This window comes from Netta rufina, assembly GCF_964035555.1.
Source record: "Netta rufina genome assembly, chromosome: 6".
In the NCBI taxonomy this organism is placed as follows: domain Eukaryota; kingdom Metazoa; phylum Chordata; class Aves; order Anseriformes; family Anatidae; genus Netta; species Netta rufina.
This window is the reverse complement of record NC_140129.1, coordinates 20,396,525-20,417,478: the sequence shown is the minus strand read 5'-3', so window position 1 is coordinate 20,417,478 and position 20,954 is coordinate 20,396,525. Positions and strand designations below refer to the sequence as shown.

Genomic DNA, 20,954 nt, shown 5'->3' with positions numbered 1-20,954 from the left:
GCCAGAAGACTGTCTCCAGAAACAGATGATACTTGTAGGCCTCTAGAAGTAAGTTCATTGCAAATTAATTAATAAGGATTGAATTTTAAGGTGTATTTGTGGCAACCATCTCTCATGTTAGATTTTAATCAGCTTAACATGTTAATAATTCACCTGAACCTCAGCACAAGAATTTCACTAGGGATCATCATTGTAGTATTGCTTCAAAATGCCACCCAGTGAGGACAACTGCCTCACAGGTTCCAGAGCAATATAACATAAACACAGCAGCTCTTAGGCCACATTCCTCTCCCCGCAACGCACTTGTCTCAGAGAAAGGTTTTTTTTTGCCCCCAAATCAGCTAAATGGCTTTCCTGGTCCATTCACAGACAGCACATGTTTGGCAGAAAGAGATACATTGCAAAAGATACACAAAAAAACAACAGAAAGGTCCAGGTTTATGATTTCAACTGGAATATACATGCAATGTCATACTAGGAAGAAAAAAAATAATTTCAACATGGAATATACAAATATTTTTCCAAAATGTAAGGCTGTCTAATCCTGGCTTTGTCTTTGCTAGCACATCACAGAATCATAGCAAAAGCCGGAGGAATACCTGGTTTCATGCCCTTGTGAAGAGTCTAAATTCTATAATATATCTTTTAAAAGGCATCAGAAAAAGATGATGAACATTGGACTTACCTCTCAGTGTCTGCACAGAGAAACTGGGTGCTAGAGCACATTGGAAGGCAGTGTGCTGTACTGCCAAACTGGACTATCATGAAGTTGTCAGGACATTCACAGGAATAACCCTGACCACCAGCTTTTATTAGACAAAGATGGGAACAACCACCGTTGTTGGTGCCACAAGGATTATTAACTGGTAAAACAAACAAACAAAAATATTACTGTACTTTGCAAATCCCAGGACACAAAGGTCTCAGTCAGTAAAAGACTCCTCTAATACTTTATTGAAAGCTTATATGTAGTAAGCTGAAAAGCAAAACCTAGATAAGTAGACGCTCAGAAAGAAATATTTATGATTTCATATACAGGAAATGTATACTATTCAGTGAAGACTTCTAAGAAACTAATTTAAAATGATGCACTCCTAGTCTGATTCTATTTAAGCAGCTAATCAAAGACCACTTATATATGTAAAATAGAGGACTACATTTATTCTGTGGATTTTATTTCCCTGAGCAAATGCAAAAGCTGAGTGTACTCAGGACTGCTTCCAATTAATCTTCAGTAACAGCCGGCCCTCTAAATGCAAATCTCATTCTTTTTTCTTACCAAATGGCTGTCTGTATGGATGGTAAACATGGATGTCAAACGGCCTGTGTGTGGTGTTCACGAGAACAGTCCTGTCTGATCCATCATATTTGTTTCCCTTTTCAACAGTTCTTGTGTTCCAGTCAGTCCAATATATCGTGTCTTCAAAAATAGTTATGGCAAATGGATGAGGTAAAGTCCCATCATATACAGTGTGACGATGATATCCATCCAGGTCAGAGTACCTACACAAAGAAAAATGCACAAAACATTCAGAGAAACGATAGAATATCTTACATTTACTGTATATGCTAATTGTAGGCCATTTTCAGTGACCAGGACCACGCAACGGTGGAATTGCAGCTTCTTTAGTCCCACGATAGAGCACTGTCCTCAGTGAATTCCTTTTAACACATGCAGAAAAGTATAACATGTTATTCTAGGCAAAGAAACGGAATAAATGGAATAGAGGAACATCCACTGACATGTAAAAGTCTTCTCACATAAGTGTATCAGTTAGCCAACTGAAATTTTACACATTTACTGACTTACAGCAAATTATTATTGTCACATAAGAGACTGGCCTGGATCATTCACATTACTAATAAAAGAACACTTAAGACAACAGGCCTTCTGTAATTCCTATATTTTACATGTCTTTCTGATTTAGAGATTCATCTGATAAGATACCTTTAATAAGATTTTTTGGTTTTGCTGACATTGCTATAGGGATAAATGATGAAATACTAAAAATAAAGAGATAGAGATGTATACTTGTAATTTATATATTTTAAATAGGTATTTTTAACACTTGCATTTAAAAAAAGTTGCTAGATGAATGGATGTAAAGAAGAATGGATCTATGTCTAACCCTAAATGCACATATAAACATTAACATCAAGGATTGTTTTTAAAGTGTTTCAACATCTTGACAAGAACCAGAATATTAGTTATTCATTTGTACGATATCTAAGCAGTCATTTTCCAACAATAGAAAAAAAAAATAGATTTTTGCAATGAACAGGAAAAAGCTATATATGCTAGCAGGAAATTTCATGTCATATTTATGGATACTGCTGTAAATGCTGACTATAAAATTAACGACAAGTTTTCAGAGATCCTCTAATGAACTGTATACCATTTTATTAGCACACAACTGGTTTAGTTTCAGCTCAACTCAATACATGTAGGCAGAAACAAGAGAATCAAAAAAGTGATTTTATATTCAATTCTGCCTTGGTTCAGGCTGTACTCCCAGATATTGATAAACTGCATATTCCAGCATAGACTTTGAATCTTTTCACCTGAATTCCTCAATAATTTTTTGGACCACTTCCAGTGGGACCTAAGACACGAAAAACAGGGACAATGTGTCATTCCCATCACCTACTACTCCTTACTTCCTGACTCTGGTTTCCTACAGTCAGTAGGTAGAAGCATTATGCTTAGATCATCTATAAAGGCTACCACTAAGATCCAGCAGGAGCAATTATTCAGTTGTTTTATTCTTCTCTGTGTACTTACTCAATGTAATTTAGATGGGCATCTGCCCAGTAGAGCTTGTCATTGGTGTAATCTATGGTGAGTCCATTGGGCCACTCTAACTTTGTAGAGATGATCACCATCTTGTCCTTGCCATCCATGCCTGCTCGTCCAATATAAGCTCGATCTGCCCAGTCTGTCCAGTAAACATGTCTGTTCAAATAAACACTTATAGTTAAGATTGCAGGAAAAATACGCTGAAGCAAGTATTAGAAGACACACCCAAATAAAGCAATTCTTGCAACAAAACAAAACCATATAGAGGGAAATAAGAAAGAGGTTAGTATATTTGTTTTGTACTTTAACTACTACAGCAAACAAGTGGATGCATGTAATCACATTCATCTTCAAAAAATGCAACCAGCAGCCCCATTGTCTATCAAACTACACACATATCTACCAACCTTTTTAGCCTTGCAAACAAAATTTCCTTGTCCGCATGCAACAAAATTCCACTTTCAATGATACCTAGCAGTCCAGAATATACATTTATGAAAGGCAAGCTGCTATTTTTCGTAAGCTTCATTGAAGATCTAATGCCGCACAAATTTAAGAGCAGATGGCCAAACTTTTATTTCAGCTTTTCAGAGACAGTGCAAGACTATTTTAAAAAGAAAGGAAAAACACTCTTTAAATATCATACCCATATTTTGGATGAACAACAATTGCTCTGGGGTACTGAAAGCAGAAAGTGTTGTTCGCATCCACACACCGATCCACGATTTTTTTCCGTAATCTTCCATCAAGTTCAGAGACGTAGAGACAATCTTTGTAGGCATCCACCCAGTACAATTTTCTGAAATATTTTAGAGTTAATTTATTTACTGTAATTTACTTTATTTGGTTTATTTTACTTCACAGCACCTTCTTCTTTTTTTTTTCTTCCAAGAAGCAATACAGCCACTATAAAGGAAGAACATACATACTGTACTGACATCTCTTTACATCAATGTTCAATTTGCCATTTTTACTCCTGCTGCTCCTGCATCCACAATCATTGGTGACATTGGTAACTTGCATTTACCCAGTTGAGTAATAATATGCCATATGACTATAAATTACTGAGCCACCTTCTCTTTCTTTACTCTCCTACTGGCAATCGCAAAAGAGAGCAGAAAAGCATTCATGCAGTATAACAGATTTTGACTGGAGCTGTGAAGCGTTGGAGAGAATCACCACCTCTTCCACACTGCCAGCTCTACTCTCATTAGCAGGTTCTCCTTTGAAAACTGTTACACATTGCTGTTTGAAAACCTTATTTAAACCTCAATTAGAATTTTTAACAGTTCTGTTACTTCATCTAGGAATTATCCGCAGCTGTAATCAAATAAAACATGCAAGCTGATGCATTGATTTTTGAAAGCCCGCAACAAAACAAAACATTTAAATTATTTAATTTAAACTAAAGTAGGCTACTTTGAAATTCCCTGCATGGATTCTTCTGCTTCAGTGTGCAACAGGGTCATTCCAGAAATAGCCTAACAAAGTTTCTGTCCACAGAACCCTCACCAGTCCTATGGAACTCCAAAAAGCAAGGAGTACAAAAATTATCTTCCCCAACCTTCAACTCATGGTATCCTCCAGTCCTCCCCCTGTACGGAAAGTGAACAGAACAGCTCATCTACCATTGTATCATCCTTCAGCCTTTCTGGAACAGCTAAACAAAAACTGACTTAATGGTAGCTGAATTAATTCAGCAACTGTATTAGTAAAGGAGCAATACAACCACTTTGGCTAAAATTAGTCTTTTCCTTCCTCACCTCTCCAATAATCACAAAGCACTTGGGAGTGCTGGCAACATTAATTATCATTAGCTTTACAGACATAGTGGTATGAAATAAAAACGATCACATTGACATATTCACAAAAACACTCTGTCGTAAGTTCCAAATGTGACTTTCTGAACCACACTCATTATTCTGGAGAGTCAGCATTCCTCTCCAGTTCATGCTATTTGAACTTTTCATACTGATAGCAGTGCAGTTGAAAAATAAAGCAAAAAGTGATAGAATGCAGCCAAGAACATTGTCAGAGAAGGGACCACATAATGACAGTTTCTGTGGAAATAAATCAAACTACCTTATGACACATGGCAGACAATAAAAAGGAATCACAATGCAAATTACTTTCCAATTACCTCACCCTGATTCTGCCCTTCAGAATCATGTGGCTGGAGTGTCCAGAAAACACACATTTTTCAAGAGCAAAAGAAACATGGTCTTCATGTCGGTACAAGAGCTTAAGTTCATTAATGTTCACTACTACTTCTTCATTCAGATCTAGCTCCCTGTCACAGCCTATTGTTCATGCCTGAATCCCAATCCCAGCAATGGCTAGGAAAGGAAGAGCCTAAGCTCAGAATCCCTACCCCATAGTCACACGTCATGTCCCAGCTTCCTGCCTGGCTAGGCTGTTCGTTGACAGTTTCCTAACAAGTTTTTCCCAAGTCAGATGTACTATTTTATTATTGATGAGTGAATAGCTCTGATATAACCTCAGTAAAGTAGATACAAGAGCAATTAAACAAAAATGTTATGCAATGTATTAGAAGCTGATAGACATTTCCAGAGAAGTTGTATAATACTGCATGCACCATCCAAAAGCTAATTCAGTGCTCTTCAGGGATATTCTATGAAGTAGAAGAACCTTAAGGTAAACTCCCTCACACATCATCTCCTCAGTAGCTCAGAAGGATAAAAAATGTATTTTCTTACCTGCCGACCCAGTCAACAGCGATACCTTCCCCGTTCGGCACATCATCACTTATCACTGCCTCCTTATTTGTTCCATTTAGGAACATTCGTTCAATGACCTTCCTGCCCACATCAATCCAGTACAACCTTTTTTCCACCCTGTCAAAGTCCAGTGCCACCACATTTCTCAGTCCTTGCAAAATGAGAGAGTAAGACTGGCCATCTGCTGTGAGATTTCTCAGATAGTAACGGTTGCTAAAAATAAGGTATGGGGAGATATTACTATTTTGCCGGCAGCTTTTTCCGTCAGGCTCCCGGATATAGCCTGGGGCACACTTACAGATGTAGGAGCCAGCTGTGTTCTCACAAATCTGGCTACATACTGATGGAGTTTCATTGCACTCATCAATATCATCACAAGTCCGTTTATCAGACATAAGTTTGTATCCAGGATGACAAGAACAGTAGAAACTTGTCTGGGTGTCTGTGCAGTCATGATCACATCCACTGATTGAAGGGTCATTGCATTCATTTATACCTAAGGAAAGAAAGGAAGTTCTACTCAAGCAACTGATTTACAGAGAAAGTAGTGCAGTGACTTCCCAATTACCCTCTATATTCCTCCTTCTCCCTGCTTTCCCCAGAAAATGCTGAATATGAATCTGGGCTAACTCTCATGATAATTGATAAAACAGTAAATAATTAACATGATTTAATGAAAAAAAAAAAAAAGATTATATGTATACATTTCTTGTAATTCTTCTGAGATACCACCACAGAATATATAGATAATTGTAATTAACCTTTTTTTTTTTAAGCCACTGATACATTTTAAATGAAATAAGACAGTCCAAGTAAATCTACACGTACCACATCCTTTTTCATCACTGTTATCTAAGCAATCATCGAACCTATTGCAGACTTTAGCCATTTCAATGCAGTTTCCATTGTCACATTTAAAATGACTGGGAGAGCACGTTGCTTCTGGTGTGCTGCAGAGGTGTTCCAGCTCATCAGATTCATCACCACAGTCATTATCCCCATCACAGATGTAAGCCTTGGCAATGCAGCGCCCATTCTGGCAAGTAAACTGGTGCTGCTGACATGGCTCATAGATGCAACCCCTTTCATCACTGGTGTCACCACAGTCATTCCGCCTGTCGCATCTGAAGAAGAATGAATATTTTTTCAAACATGAGGCAGCAGTCACCATCTCCAGGGCAGATATCTAGACTCACTCTCCTGATTTCCAAAGGTCATATATTATTGACTCCAATACAAAAGACTTTCAGAAATGAGGAACAGAACATATAGTCTGATTCTGTGAATACTGCTCATATTCCCTGCATCCATTAGGGTTATTAGGCACAGAAAAAAATGACTAAATGTAAATGGTGAGAACTGGGAGTATTGACATCAAACATTCCAGAGCATTTTCAACTTAAGACAAATGCATGAATGTACAGCAGACAAAGAGTTTCACTATAATATGCAAATCTACTTTACAACTAAATAGTGCAAAAAGAAGTTACTTCAAGCAAATTTTGAGGATTTTCTGCAGCAGCGCAAGTAGCTACAAACCTGTATGCATTTCGGATGCACAAGCCATTATCACAAGTAAACTCATTTGCTGTGCAAGATCTTCGTGTGCAGTTCTGATGTTCATCCAGAGCATCACTGCAGTCAGCATCACCATCACAGATCCATGCCCGAGGAATGCACCTCCTGAGTGGGGGCTGATTGTTGGCACATGTGAACTCAGCTGCTGTGCAACTGCGGTTTGCTGATAGAAAGCATATTTAATGAGTCAGCAAGTTATACTCTATATGTAAAACACTCACACACAAACACACACATAGAATCTGGATATCGACACAGTCTACAAAAGGGACATTCTCTGCTCCATGTTCAGAAATAGGTATCAGTGAGCTCTCTCATACATGAAACTCAGATTGATTCCAACTATTACTCAGCTGGGCATTGCTCTTCAGAGAGGCTGACTTGGAGTCAAAGCACTTCAGGATTCCTTAGCCCATGCTGGCACATGCAGAACTCTGGAACTTAATAGATACTCACTAAAAAGCTTTGCACACACCTGGCCAGATTTTCTGGTAGCTGAAAAGATATTAAACCTAGGCTCTCTAACCCCTAATTCCTTCAAGGTATTCAGTGCTCCTGGGAGCAGAGGGAACTCCACTGATGTTAAATAGGACAAGAACTACAAGTGTATAGAGCTGTTGTTAAAGGAATCTAGGAGCAAGAGTAGGCTTGCTAGACCTTCTTCTCTTTGTTCATTCTTTTGATTGCCATGTTTGTTGTTGTTGGTTTTTTTGGTTGTTGTTGTTTTATATCACTTATTTTCAAAAAATAAAATGCCAAAATTATGTAGATATTAATATGCACAAGATGTAGCATGTGATGATCAGGGAGTACCTCCGCTGAAGTTGCTGTTGCTGCCCAAATCATACAAACATCCCAGGTTAATTATATCACTTTTGAAACTCAAAAAATCAAAGAAAAACAAAGTGAAGTACTCACAAAATTAGAACATTTTTCCTTTTTTTTTTTTAATAGCCAGTAATGTCCTCAATTTTAATTCACTATAATGAAAATGAAGGTACAGGAAGGGTGTACCTCTCACTTAATGTGCACCTTTACAGATAGAATTTCTTTTAAAAATAAAAATAAATAAAATGCCTGCCAAAGAAAGTGTAGTATCTGTTTGTATTAGACACCTACCACAATTATGTCTTTGATCCTCATCACTCATATCCCCACAGTCATTGTCACCATCACAGATCCACGTTGCTGGGATACATCTGCCATCATCACATCTGAATCGGTCACTTGAACAAGTCCGCGCTTGAGACGCTTAAAAATGAACATAATCACTCTGCTTGTTAAACTAACCTGTACTGCTATAATAATCTGCTGAGGAAGCTGTTGTAGGGCGAATTTTATGTCAGTGAAATGTAAAGTAGAAGCTTAGGTAGAAGAGATGTGCTCAGATAAGAGCTACGGATCCTGTTAGGAGACCAGAGTCTCCTTCTGGTCAATTATATTGGCAATCTCTACAAACACCATACCATATGGATTATCAGCATGCTAATCTCGTTATACTTCAAAAGTACCCTGCTTAAGAAACCTGAGACCAGAAGACCAAAATATAAAGACAGCATTAAATTCAACATGAATACAGCAGTCAGCAGATGACCCTGTTTTATTCTATTATCTACAAAATGAGGATCTAAAGTTGGCATAAGATGCAAGATGTTTTCTTAAGCTAAAGGTGCAACCCCAAAAAAGTGCAAAGTGAGCTATGAGCCCTGCTTGAATCATAGAAGAATCTGTTTAGTCTTGCGTTATGCCAGCTTTTACAGTGAAGATAACCACTGCAATGTAATATTCGTTCTCAGAGACTTCAGTTAGCCCCTCTTCTTCTTCCCTAGAAATTACTGCACTTTTTTTTCCATCATCTTTCTTCTCCCCTTGCTTATTACCATCAGTTTCTATGGTGTATACTGGATTTGCCTATTGCAAGTCTATAATACTCTTCTGCATACTCGTCAAAAATGTTCCTCTATATCCCACATTCCCTTTTTTCCCAAATGCAATACTGCACACATACTTCCCATACAGCATGACAACCAGTCTTACATTCAAAACAATACCAAAATATTTGCTGACACTCATCACTTGATTCATCACCATTAGTCTTATAAAGAGACTGGTTATACGTTAACAGTAATCAATTGTGGCAATTAAAAGCCTTCATATTCCACACAAAGCTTTAAGCAAAATTACTGACTAAGATTACTCAGTGACACAGAGTCCATGAACAAACCTCAGAAGATACTTATTTTCTACCTAGACTGGATTCAAGCTGCTGCCTGCAAGAGACACTACAGATAGATTTTCCATAACCCATTCAGTGTATATCTTGTGTGTAAACTTACCACAAGAGGCAGGTTCATCAGAGCCATCAGCACAGTCTATTGCTTGATCACAGTACCAATGAGCAGGAATGCAGCGCCCTGATGTACAACGGAACTCACTATTTGTGCAAGTCAGCGAGACTGGAAGAAAAAACCTATGTATGACTTCTTTCTTTCTGTTACCTTTCCAACTTGTTTTAAGTTGCTTTTGAATCCATGTTAGGCAAAAACATTACAGACCCCAGAAAAGAAAGAGAAAAAATTATGCTAGGAAAGATGTCTTTTCATAGCCTAACTGCAAAGAGCTCTTTGTACAAACTAGCTTGATGTCTGTAAGCAAAAAAATGGACTTAATTCTCTCCTTAGGTATATGTATCAGCTAATAAGTAGACATAATTTGCTCTGCAAATAGGATTGCATGCAGCAATCATAAATATGTTCTGAACTTATACTTCAGATTTGTGCACAAGAAAATGAACACAGTCCAAAGTACTAATTTCTCCAGTGCCCAAACCAGGTGGTACAAGATCCCATGAAGTAAGGTTTGCTAATTTCTTCAGTAGTTGCTGATGCTTTTCCGTACCCTCTGATGGTTCCAAGACACCAAAAAGGACCTAGTCTGCCCTTTTAACTTGGTCTTATACATACCTTAGAGATGAAAATCAAAGGCAATTAACACATTGCTCATTAACGTCTTAGGGCTTCTTTCATCTCCCATTCTCCCATCTCCTGCTCTTTCTTCCCCTTCACCACTTCTCAGTTTAAATAATTCAGTAGTGATGGGACAAAAACAATAGAAGGGAGAAAGCATACCTTTCATGAGCAGCACAAGACTATGTCTATATATTTAGCCACATATTTTTTGACACACAGAAGACATAAAAGTGGCCAAGTTCTGAGCAGAAAAACTGAACTCATATTTTAGAAAAATTGTGGCATAGGTAATTCAAGGCATGCAACTTTAGGAAAACTAACAAAAGCAAAAATAATCCACTCAGGCAATATTAAAAATAAATTGTTGTCTGAAAATATCCATTATTAAATGAGAAAAGCACTACCTACTACCTAATACAAACATCTAGAAAAGATATGCTGTTTTGTAATTAAAGCTGATTAAAAACTACACACTTCTGTTCAAGAGCTGGAACCTTAAAAAACAAAACAAAACAAAAAAATAAATCCTAAGTTAAGGTACACGCAACTGCATGAAAGAGCTAGACGAAATTACACTTGGAACTGTATATAATTTCACTTGATTAGAACGAAAATATACTACTAATAAAATTCGGGAAAAAGCCAATTCAGTAGAATATCTCAGTGACAATTACCTTGTTAAAAAAAAAAAAGTGTGCAGAGCAAAGAAATGATCTCTCAAATGCTGCATTAAAATGGCATCAAAAAAAACGAATAAGATTTTATTAGATATAGGCACTATTTAGATGAACAAGAGTGAGTAATAAAATGCATACACCTTAGAACTCTTCAGTACTAGAAAAGAGTAGGTTTTGAGAACAGTTAGAGTTACAGCAAAGTTAAGGAGGAGTGGAATGAATTACTGAAGTACAGAAAGTAACTGACTCTATTAACTTACCACAATGAGTAGGGCTCTCATCACTCATATCTCCACAATCATTATCACCATCACATAAATACGTTCGAGGAATGCAAATGTTTGTGCTTTGGCATTTTGTAAAACCAGACTGGCAAGTGCGCTCCGCTTTAAGGAGGGGGGAAAAAGCAAAGTTCTTTAAAGCTTCTTTTTTTTTTTTTCACGAATATACCATTGAAAGACACATAATACTGTTTAAATCCCCATCTTTGTGACTCTGATCAATCCAGAGTACATTCTTTGTAGTACATTATATATTTTCATTGCTATATTTCTCTTCAATAGTGGCTAATCCCAGATTTCCTTGGAAAATGAAAAAAGAAACATCCAAATAATGCAAACCATTTTCCTCTAATTTCTGTTCAAATGCTAAAGTATACTCATGCTGTTGATGCCATATGGAAACAATTAGGCCATTGCTTTCATTGGGAAAAGTACTGTCAAAAACATTATCAAAGAAATACCTGCTAATACTCAGGACTGAGGGAATGTAAATTGACAAATTGACAGCTATTCACACTGTAATGCCTGATTTTGCAACCAGCTGTTACTGTGTGAATCATCATACCAACTACAAATAACTAATAGACCAAGATTTTCAAATATTCAGATTTCACTGAGAATAAAAAATAAGTCACAAATAATATAGTGCAAAAAATCAGTTTGTGAGCAAAAATGTAAAAACAGAAAGTCTTCCCTAAACACAGTTTTATCAAACTGTTTCTCTAACTCCAGATAATTTTTTCCATTAAGGAATATAACCTTAGTGAAAAAAAAAAAAAAAGTATCCTGATTAACTGTATTAGTAGTCAATATTGAACTAATCATAATTTCTATTTTACGGAAAACAAATATGACTTAACTTTTTGAAAAGTATAAGGATTATAATTTTCAAAAGCATAAATATAAACGATGCCTCTATAACAGTCAAAATATTCACTACTGATGATTACACCTAATACAATTAACATGTCATGATACAAAGTGTACAAGAAAAATCCACTGTGAACTCTGCAAAAATGTAGGCCCTGCATCCAATTCAGTTGAAATAAATCTTTTTGAAGTCAATGGGATTACTCATAATACCTAACATTAAGCACTCTATTAGTATTTATTGGATCAAGGCAGATTAAGGATTCGGTTTGTTTCAAAATGACAATCTGTAATTGTCAGAATCTGTAATGTAAATAAAAAACTTTTATCCTTTTTGCTGCCTTTGTCATAATTCTTCATACACAGGGAGATCTGCCTCTTCTTTGATCTAAAAAAACAGACTCAAATATGTACTCGGTAATTAGGATGAACTTACGGCAATTTCTCTCATCTGATGTGCCATTATCGTAACAGTTGTTTACTCCGTTGCAGACATACTGAAGAGATATACACCTTCCATTATTGCAAGTGAATTCTGTGTGGGAGTCACAAGTTCGGAATAAGCAGCCAACTTCATCGCTATTGTCTCCACAGTCATTGTAGTGATCACAGCGGTAATGATAGGGTACACATCGCCCATTACCACAGGTAAAAGCTGTTGGCTGACAAGTATGGAAAGCTGTACAAAATAGTAAAATATTAAAAAAAAATAAAAATAAATAAGAAGAAAATACATGGATAAAGAATAATCTAAGTTCTCAAAGTAGCAAATCAAACCACAATGTTTTTACCTGCCAGTGCAAACACAGCTGCAAAACGTACTGCATGAAAAGTAAAATACATATTTGAATTAAACAAAGTATAGATGGGGTACACATCATATAAAGTTAATACTATAACATTTCTGGATTGTAGAGCAAATTAGTTTCCATTCAGACCTCATGATGTAAGACAACAAGTATGAGCAAGCAGGGGATCATTTCCAAACTACAGCTACATGATCTGTGATCGTAAAGCCACACAAGTGATGGAGAATACTGTACAGTCAGGACAGAGTCTGCACACAGACTTTCTCATGCAGTTATTTAGTTATTTTAAATGCTTACCACACACACTCTCCAACTCATCACTGCCATCACCACAGTCGTTGTCATTGTCACATTTCCATCGCTCTGAGATGCACTGCCCATTCAGGCATGTGAAGAAACCAGCATCACACCTGGTACCGCTATCCACAATGCAGTGCTTGTTATTATTGGCTAAATACCAGCGACCTTCAGATGGGCATTGACATTCCGCACCATCTGGACCTAAATTTATGTTACGCAGTTTAAAAAAAAAAAACAAAAACATTGATGCTTTAGATTGGGTTCTGTTAAACTGTTCACAGATGTAATACTCGAAAATGCAATGCAATGAAAACCTCATAACTCCTATAAAATCTACCTGCTTAGAAATAAGTGTGGTTACTTAGCCAGATTTTTATTTCAGTTAACTGAAGGCAAATCCATTGAAACCCAGAAGAGTTATTTTAGAGCTCCCTAGAACAGAACTTGGAGTATTTTAAAAGCTGCTTGTGTTCAAATAGTTTTTGAGTGACTGTAAGATGGTCTCTGATGCTTTCAAATGTCTGAGCTATACCAGCTGAGACTCTATCCCTCAAAATCAAAAGAGAATTTTCAAAACTCCTTGCAACAAACTAACTGCTCTTCTCAAAATCAATGAGAAGTTAGAGATGTTTTCATTCAAAACAGATTTTTTTAATGGCATTTAAGATCCTAAAAGTGAAAGCAGGCACTAAATGAGTTTTTCCAGAGTAAAGGATCATATCTTACAGAAATCCAGAACACACGAATCAGCTCTGTAGCAGTTATGTTCCTTGGGGTTGTTGCAATTCTGATTTCATGGCCATCTAGACTGGTGACCTGTTGAAGCACTTTGACTCTCTCCTTACATGAGCACAAGGAGTTATGAGGTGGGGTACATATGTCACTCTGGTCTCACCCCAATATGCAGCTGAAGATATAGTCAGACGGTGCTTCTGGGGACAATGACTCAAAAGTGTACCTGCCCCACTGTGTACAGAAATCAGTTTGTGCTATCTTCTCAGCAACTGCCCAAATTTTAAGATGAGGCAGTAGAGACCTTTTATTTGAAAAGTAACCATTAGAGAAAGATTTCATAATAACGTGTAATAAAGAAATAGTGACCATTAGCTTAGTGATGTGGTTTAGTGGAGGACTGTTAGTGTTAGGTCAGAGGTTGGACTCGATGATCATGATGGTCTCTTCCAACCTAGAAATTCTGTGATTCTGTAAAGAATCTTTAAATGTGTGATAGGAAGTATCTACTCAGTATATAGTGCATCAATATATATTTCTAACATAACTATATGCTGCTGAGCTGACTTAACATCCCACTCCAGAGGAAATAAAAGTTAAAATCTCAGGAAAAAAAAAATGGTTTTGGTTTAAATTAGAGAAACGTGGTTTTTATTTGCAAAGATTCTCAGGGAAAGCCCTCAAGGGTATTTGCAAAGTACCATGAGCCTGAAAGGCAATCATTTTGATTGCATTATTGTAGTGTATTGTAAAATAATTATTACACATATAGAATGGTTTAGGTTGGAAGAGACCTTTAAAGATAATCTAATTCCAAGCCCCCAGACACTGCAGGGAACACTAAGGAATATTTCATCTGTCCCCATGCAAATGAAACCTATTATACTATGAGTTCTAATGCAGACAATACTAACAGCTTACAGACATTAAGCGTAATAGCTTACCTGGTGCACAAATATGACTGCAACCGCCATTGAACTGGTTGCAAGGGTTGGTACACTGCTGCTGCTTGCTTTTTGCCCAGACGTGAATATCCATTGGTCTTTGTGGAAGATTCATGATCATTACAATCTGATCTGAACCATCGTATTTATTAGCTCGGTAAATGCTTCGTGTGTTCCAGTCTGTCCAATATATGTGCTGATCAAACAACGTCATTGCAAATGGATGCAGAGCAGTGCTAACAATTACCTCACGGTTTGTACCAGTGAGGGTGCACCTCTCAATCTTCTGCCTAAAATAATAAAGAAATAATGACATCTTAAAATATGTCTTTCAACTTTTTAGCATTGAAAGCTAAGAAGCACTGTGCTTCTTTGAGTGTCTGTTTCTCATGTCTTACCCTATGCTAGCATCTGTCCCTCTAAAGAGGGGGGATAAAGCACCTCTTTAAGAAAAAGAGTATTCTTCTTCCCTACACATGAGAAGTCAGAATGTAGAAGACTTCACACTGTTTATGTATCTGCTGCCCTACCTTCATTAACTGAAGTCTAGACGAGAAAAGAGGATGTTTCATCTGACATTCTGCATCTGTAACGGGATCCCTAGGACAGAGTTACAGATTCCCTGCACACAGATTAATCCATGTAAGGATGCCTACCTTCCAGAAGATCCCACAGAGGCACAGACCATAAAAATTACATTACAGACATCTTTCTGTCACAGCAGCAGAGGAGAAGCCTGCAAAGGAGCTGCTGTTCTGAAAGAACCTGAGGAGAAAAGTCTGATTGCTGCAGTGATTTCTCTGAGAATATAGGTGAATTTGAATGGCTATGAACTAAACTGTTTTTAAAAGCTTTCATGCCAATGATGGAAATCCTGGTGGCATACACTGGAGGGTAAGATTCTGTCTGTTTGGCAAAAGCAAAAACTTGAAGCCAAATTCCGCCAGTGACAGCCATTAACCATGAGAAATGAATGCAAAAATGTACACTGGACTGTACGTGTAAGAGAAGATTGCTATAAAAACCATGGGTCAAAAGTAAGTTGAACAAACTTCCAATTGGTACAAATGCCATAAAGCATTGGACTAATTCTTCCTTGTGATATCACAAAACCCCCTATGGTACAGTAGTTCCGCATCAAAAATAAGAATTGACATTGTCTTGCTATTAAGTAATTCTTAATATTCTATAATACAAATTATCAAATTCCACTGAAATGCTGAAAAACAGTAAAAAAACATAAAAAATAAATAATAGACCTATTTGAAAAATCACCTAAAGCAAAACAACAACTGTGTTATCAATACATACAGATTTGCATCAGCCCAGTATAGCTGCTGTTCTTCATAGTCCAGGGTAAGCCCATTTGGCCATACCAGATCTGTGCTTACAATGGGCGTTCTGAAGTTTCCTCCAAGTGTAGCTCGTTCTATCTTCGCATTGGAACTCCAGTCAGTCCAGTACATATACCTGTCAGTAACACGATTAAAAAGTTTTATTTTCAGCAAGGAAAGTTCACAAAGCTTCTAACTGCTCCAGGATATCTCCACCCTGATGACTTCCACTGAACTGTGGAGTGCAAAACCAGAGGGAAAGAACTTCTTTCCCTATTTTATCTCATATTTACAAAGGAATCTTCTAGTGGAGATAATTGGGCTCCACTGGACTGAACTCTACCCACTGAATTAAGTTTTCCCAGCTCTGATGTCTCCTTAAAATCACATATTCTCCTGCTTATATTTCTTCATTTCAAATACAGTTTAATACTGCCCCCCAAGCCTGTTAGAGATGTTTTGATATTAAAAAAAAAAATAAAAAATAAAAAAAATTGAGGCACTCAGGAAACACAGCAACAAAAGAAAGTAAAGATCATATACAACTCCATCTCTTGGCAGTGCCACCTTGATTATCAGGTTTTGATAATCTTGAAGAAATCTTTGTTTCAACAGATATTTTTTGTTTCTCTGCCTTAGATAGCAAAGGGAGGACAGGTAGTCTCTTGATAAACACTTAATTTGAAAATCATTCTCCTTTAACCCCCAATGCCTGGCTCCCAACCTCAGTTAGAGGAGGAGCCTCATATACTACACATTCATAAATGTTCTAAAAGTCTCTGAAGAAAACTCAGACCTCTGAGGCTGATACCAGCTCAAAAACTTAAGAGTTAGATCCAAGACAATTATAAGCTTCTGGAACCTATGGCTTAGAACAGGAAGCATCTGGCAGTGTTCATCGAAGTCCAAACTACAGCTTCATCTGCAATCATTATAGAAGTATACAAAGTACAGCACATACCCTCTGCAGGGATCTAATACAACAGCTCTTGGTCGTGGAACCCGGGCAATCACAGTGCGGTTAGAGCCATCTGTAGCCATTGAGCTGATAGTTTGATTGAGGTAGTCACTGTAGTAAACTCTATCATTGATCCAATCAAAGGCAATGCCATCTGGAGTCCCCAGGTCTTAGACACATGCAGACACACAAACAAGTTCAGTACAGTTTCCTGAGATACTGCAATACTTTTTGTTTATGACAATGTACATACTTAGGATTGTACATAATCATAATAATTCAGTATCATTACAGGTGTCTTACAGATGAATTAAACCCATATAGTTATCTTTTCATACTGATAAATTCCCTAAATCTTTCTGCATCTCTGTGGTACTTGCTGCGATCTTAAAATTACTAAAAATACATAATAACATATAACCAGTTTTATATTACCTTTTCATTATGATGAAGATGAAATAAGACTCTCAGAAGAGGAAAAAAATGAGCAGAATAGTAAGAAGGAGCATTTAATCAGTTATCTTAACTAAACAGTTTACCTTGACCATTAGCATAAAAATACCTGCTGAGCTAGTGCTAGGTGCTAGTCTGTTTTTCTCAATATCCAATTATTTTGCATCACAATTCTGTGTACTTACCAGATGCAACTACTGTTGGAGTGCCCATTCCCGAGTAAATACTAATGTAGCTGATTCTTCCTGTCCCTGAAGGATAACTTTGTGTAAAATATATTCGGTTGTTTATGCTGTCAAAATCCAGGGCCACTGCAGTTCTTAATACATTGACTGTGCGGAAGGGAGGACTGTGATTTTCAGGATCTAGGTGGATACTTCTGAGGGCATTCTCAAGGGCAAAAATCAAGTAATCATCTGTTGAAATGGAACATCTCTTGCCATCGTTGCCTAGTGTTCCAAAGGCACAACCACATTTGGGTGTTTGCATATCAGGCAGGGCAAAACACAGATGGGAACAGCCTCCATTGTCGTCCACACAAGGATTGTTGTTGATGTCAAGGGGTGAACGTGACTGAAAACGACTGTTGTAGATGGTAACATCCCTTAGCCAATTAATGTTGTCTCGGATTACTGTTGGTGGATCAGTGTTGCCTGGCTCCTTGCTGGCCTGGAAGACTTTTTTCAGGTTCCGATCCACCCAGATCATAAAATTCCCAAAGACAGTGATACCATATGGAGTTGGATAGCGACTGCCATAGCGCACAATTTCAACATCACCACCATCAGGCTGAATTCTTGCTATCATATCTAAGGAATCATCCACCCAGTAAATGTAGCCATTGCTGTGATCTATCGCCAGCCCACGAGGTGTGACAATGCCCTCAGACACCAGAACTGTTCTGTTGGTGCAGTCAAGAAATGCACGTTCTATCTTTGGATTTTGCCCATAATCTGCCCAGAACAGGTATCTGTTTTTTGGGTCTACTACTATGTGCCTTGGCATATCTATGGTAGTTTTAAGCAAAACACGGCGATAAGTTGTGTTTAAGCGCAAAACTTCTATAAAAGTCTCTGTCAGGAATGCATTTGTAAAATAAAGATTTCCTGTATTTAAAAAAGTGAGGGGAAAAAAAAGCAGAATGACAAAACAGAAAGTTAATGCACAGCATTACCACCTGAGAAACATGAGCTGATAAAATACAAAACTATAAAATGAATACCCATAAACATCTTAGAAGTTAAGAACACAAAGTATTCCACTTGGAGGAATTAGAAAAGAGATACTCAAAATGACAACAATCAATTAATTTCTAAACCCCTGATGATTTCCTTAGAGGAAACCATTGGTATGCAATCGAAAATACATTAACCACAGTTTTCTTTCTTTATTTTTTTCTATCTAAAATATTTATTCGTAATTTAGAGCTGCTTTTGGCTTGCCCTTCCATACTCTTATCCCTTTACCTTTTACAACACACAACTGTGAAATCGGTGTTTTGGCACAGCACTGCATACAGTAACTAAATTAAGTGTATATGGTAGAAGATTATCCTAAAACCCCTCCAAACCTATCAAACTCCAGAAAAAAACTTTTGCAAAACATATACACAATATGTATATGTATAAAACAAAAATATTACTGGCAGTGGTCAGTTGATGAACACTTTCTCAAGAGTTAATATTTGAATTAATCTTTAATGTTTGAATAAAAATGGGAACTGTGAAAGGGAAAATGAAGGTTTAAAGAAAAAGTATTTCTTCTGCTTTCTTTACTTTTCAGTAAAATTTATAGGATTTCCACAGAGCAGTCTGAGGGTACATGAAAAGTCCTTTCTATCTATAACATCATCAGACAATTTCTCTGTACAATCTTCTCTGATACACGTAATTCACTATGGTAGTAAGGTATAGTAATATACTGATAACAGCCACTTAGGAATGCAAAGATAATAAAAGAAAGCTAAGATAAATATGAAAGCATCAGGTAAGGAAAGGCTCCATATATTTACTCTGTTTATCATTTTATACCTAGGTCATATAGCAAAAGATAAACAAACTTTCATTTATATATATATATATAAACATAAGACGCATTCATTACTTCCTTTTCTTTTAAAATCAGCTCATAGGCATAGTTAAAATCATGTATGATTTCCATTCAAAATATTTCCTTTAGGATAAATTCATATTAGTTTACAAGTTTTACAGTGTGTAAAGAATAACATTCTCCTAAATTCACCTATACTTACCTGCTACCCAGTCAATTGCAATGCCACGGATTCCATTTCGTCCTATTCCATTTGTAACAACATTTCTGAAGTAAGAACCATCAGGTTTAATTTTACGTATTGCGTTCTGAGAGGGAACTGTGCTACTGAAGTCACACCAGTAAATGAAACCAGAGGGCATGTGAACATCCACGTGAAGTGCATTTCGTCCTGAAATGTTTTGAAAAGTAGTAATTAATTATCTTTAGTGTAAACAAACTTATTTCAAACATGGGTATGCAGGCAAGAAATGCCAAAACAGTAGGCATTATAAGATTTCCTCTTACTATAATTTTCACATACCTCTTCCTGCCAGTGGTACCATGGCTTCAGAGTGATCAGATGTCTCTAAACTAAATCCTTTAATTGCAGAAAGCATAGAAACAATTACAAATGAACTGTATGGAGAACAGGTTCTGTTATCAGGATTTAGCTGAAAGCCAGTAGCACAGGCACAGGAGAATAATCCACCAGGTACCGGTAGGCAAAGTTGTTGGCAAACTCCAATGTTATTACTGCAGCCATTTGAGGAACCAGCAGAATCTGTTGTGAAAAAAGACATGGCAACACAGAAAAATCTGAACTGTATCATCACTGACAGACATACAACCAAATTCATATACTTGCACTGTATTACCAACCAGCTGTAAAAATATCCAGCTTAATCACCATTTAAGCACACAGGTTAGTAATTAATTTGCTGCTTTCTTGTCATTTAAGATTAATGAGGCAAACGATCAGATACAACAGATACACGCGTTTGAAGCTAAAGTAACAGAACTTGTTATTTAGTCATTTTTACATTGATAATATTTTTGTAAAATTATGCATGTGAATAGATGCCTTAAGAAAATGGTAAAACATCTCTCTACCAAAATGAGGTAAATGCTTTTGACACATCAAATAATTTGTTTTTAAAAAGCATGTAGCCTGTCTTTAAGAGAAGCTTGATTTTTTCACAAGCTGGAAATCTTGAAATACTTCTTTAGCAAATACTTACTGTCTCTATAATACACTCGCAAGCACTTCAATCTTGGGACGTTGTCTCTCAGTACTACTTTGTTTGCTCCAGTAGACTTGTCAACTCGTTCAATAACTTCATAATCTCTATCAGTATAGTACAGAAAGGTGTCATACACAGCAATTCCCCATGGATGAGAAAGATGAACCACCAGGGTCACACGATTTGTACCATCCACATTGCCTTTCTCAATCTAAGAAATCAATTTAAAGCTTAATATAAGT

General features: G+C 36.9%; 1 protein-coding gene across 1 annotated transcript in view; it reads right to left on the bottom strand.

Moving 5' to 3' along the window:
• The window catches only part of LRP2 (LDL receptor related protein 2), a gene marked incomplete at both ends in the record, with an annotated part of 116,183 nt that overhangs the window by 28,944 nt on the left and 66,285 nt on the right, over nt 1–20,954 (bottom strand). The window contains 19 exon segments of the mRNA XM_084288772.1: nt 686–863; nt 1,280–1,503; nt 2,783–2,953; nt 3,444–3,596; nt 5,515–6,031; nt 6,364–6,659; nt 7,075–7,276; nt 8,233–8,364; nt 9,450–9,569; nt 11,020–11,145; nt 12,347–12,589; nt 13,017–13,220; nt 14,696–14,985; nt 16,007–16,165; nt 16,991–17,156; nt 17,626–18,546; nt 19,692–19,880; nt 20,013–20,252; nt 20,710–20,923. Coding sequence (XP_084144898.1) covers nt 686–863; nt 1,280–1,503; nt 2,783–2,953; nt 3,444–3,596; nt 5,515–6,031; nt 6,364–6,659; nt 7,075–7,276; nt 8,233–8,364; nt 9,450–9,569; nt 11,020–11,145; nt 12,347–12,589; nt 13,017–13,220; nt 14,696–14,985; nt 16,007–16,165; nt 16,991–17,156; nt 17,626–18,546; nt 19,692–19,880; nt 20,013–20,252; nt 20,710–20,923 — 4,745 coding nt within the window.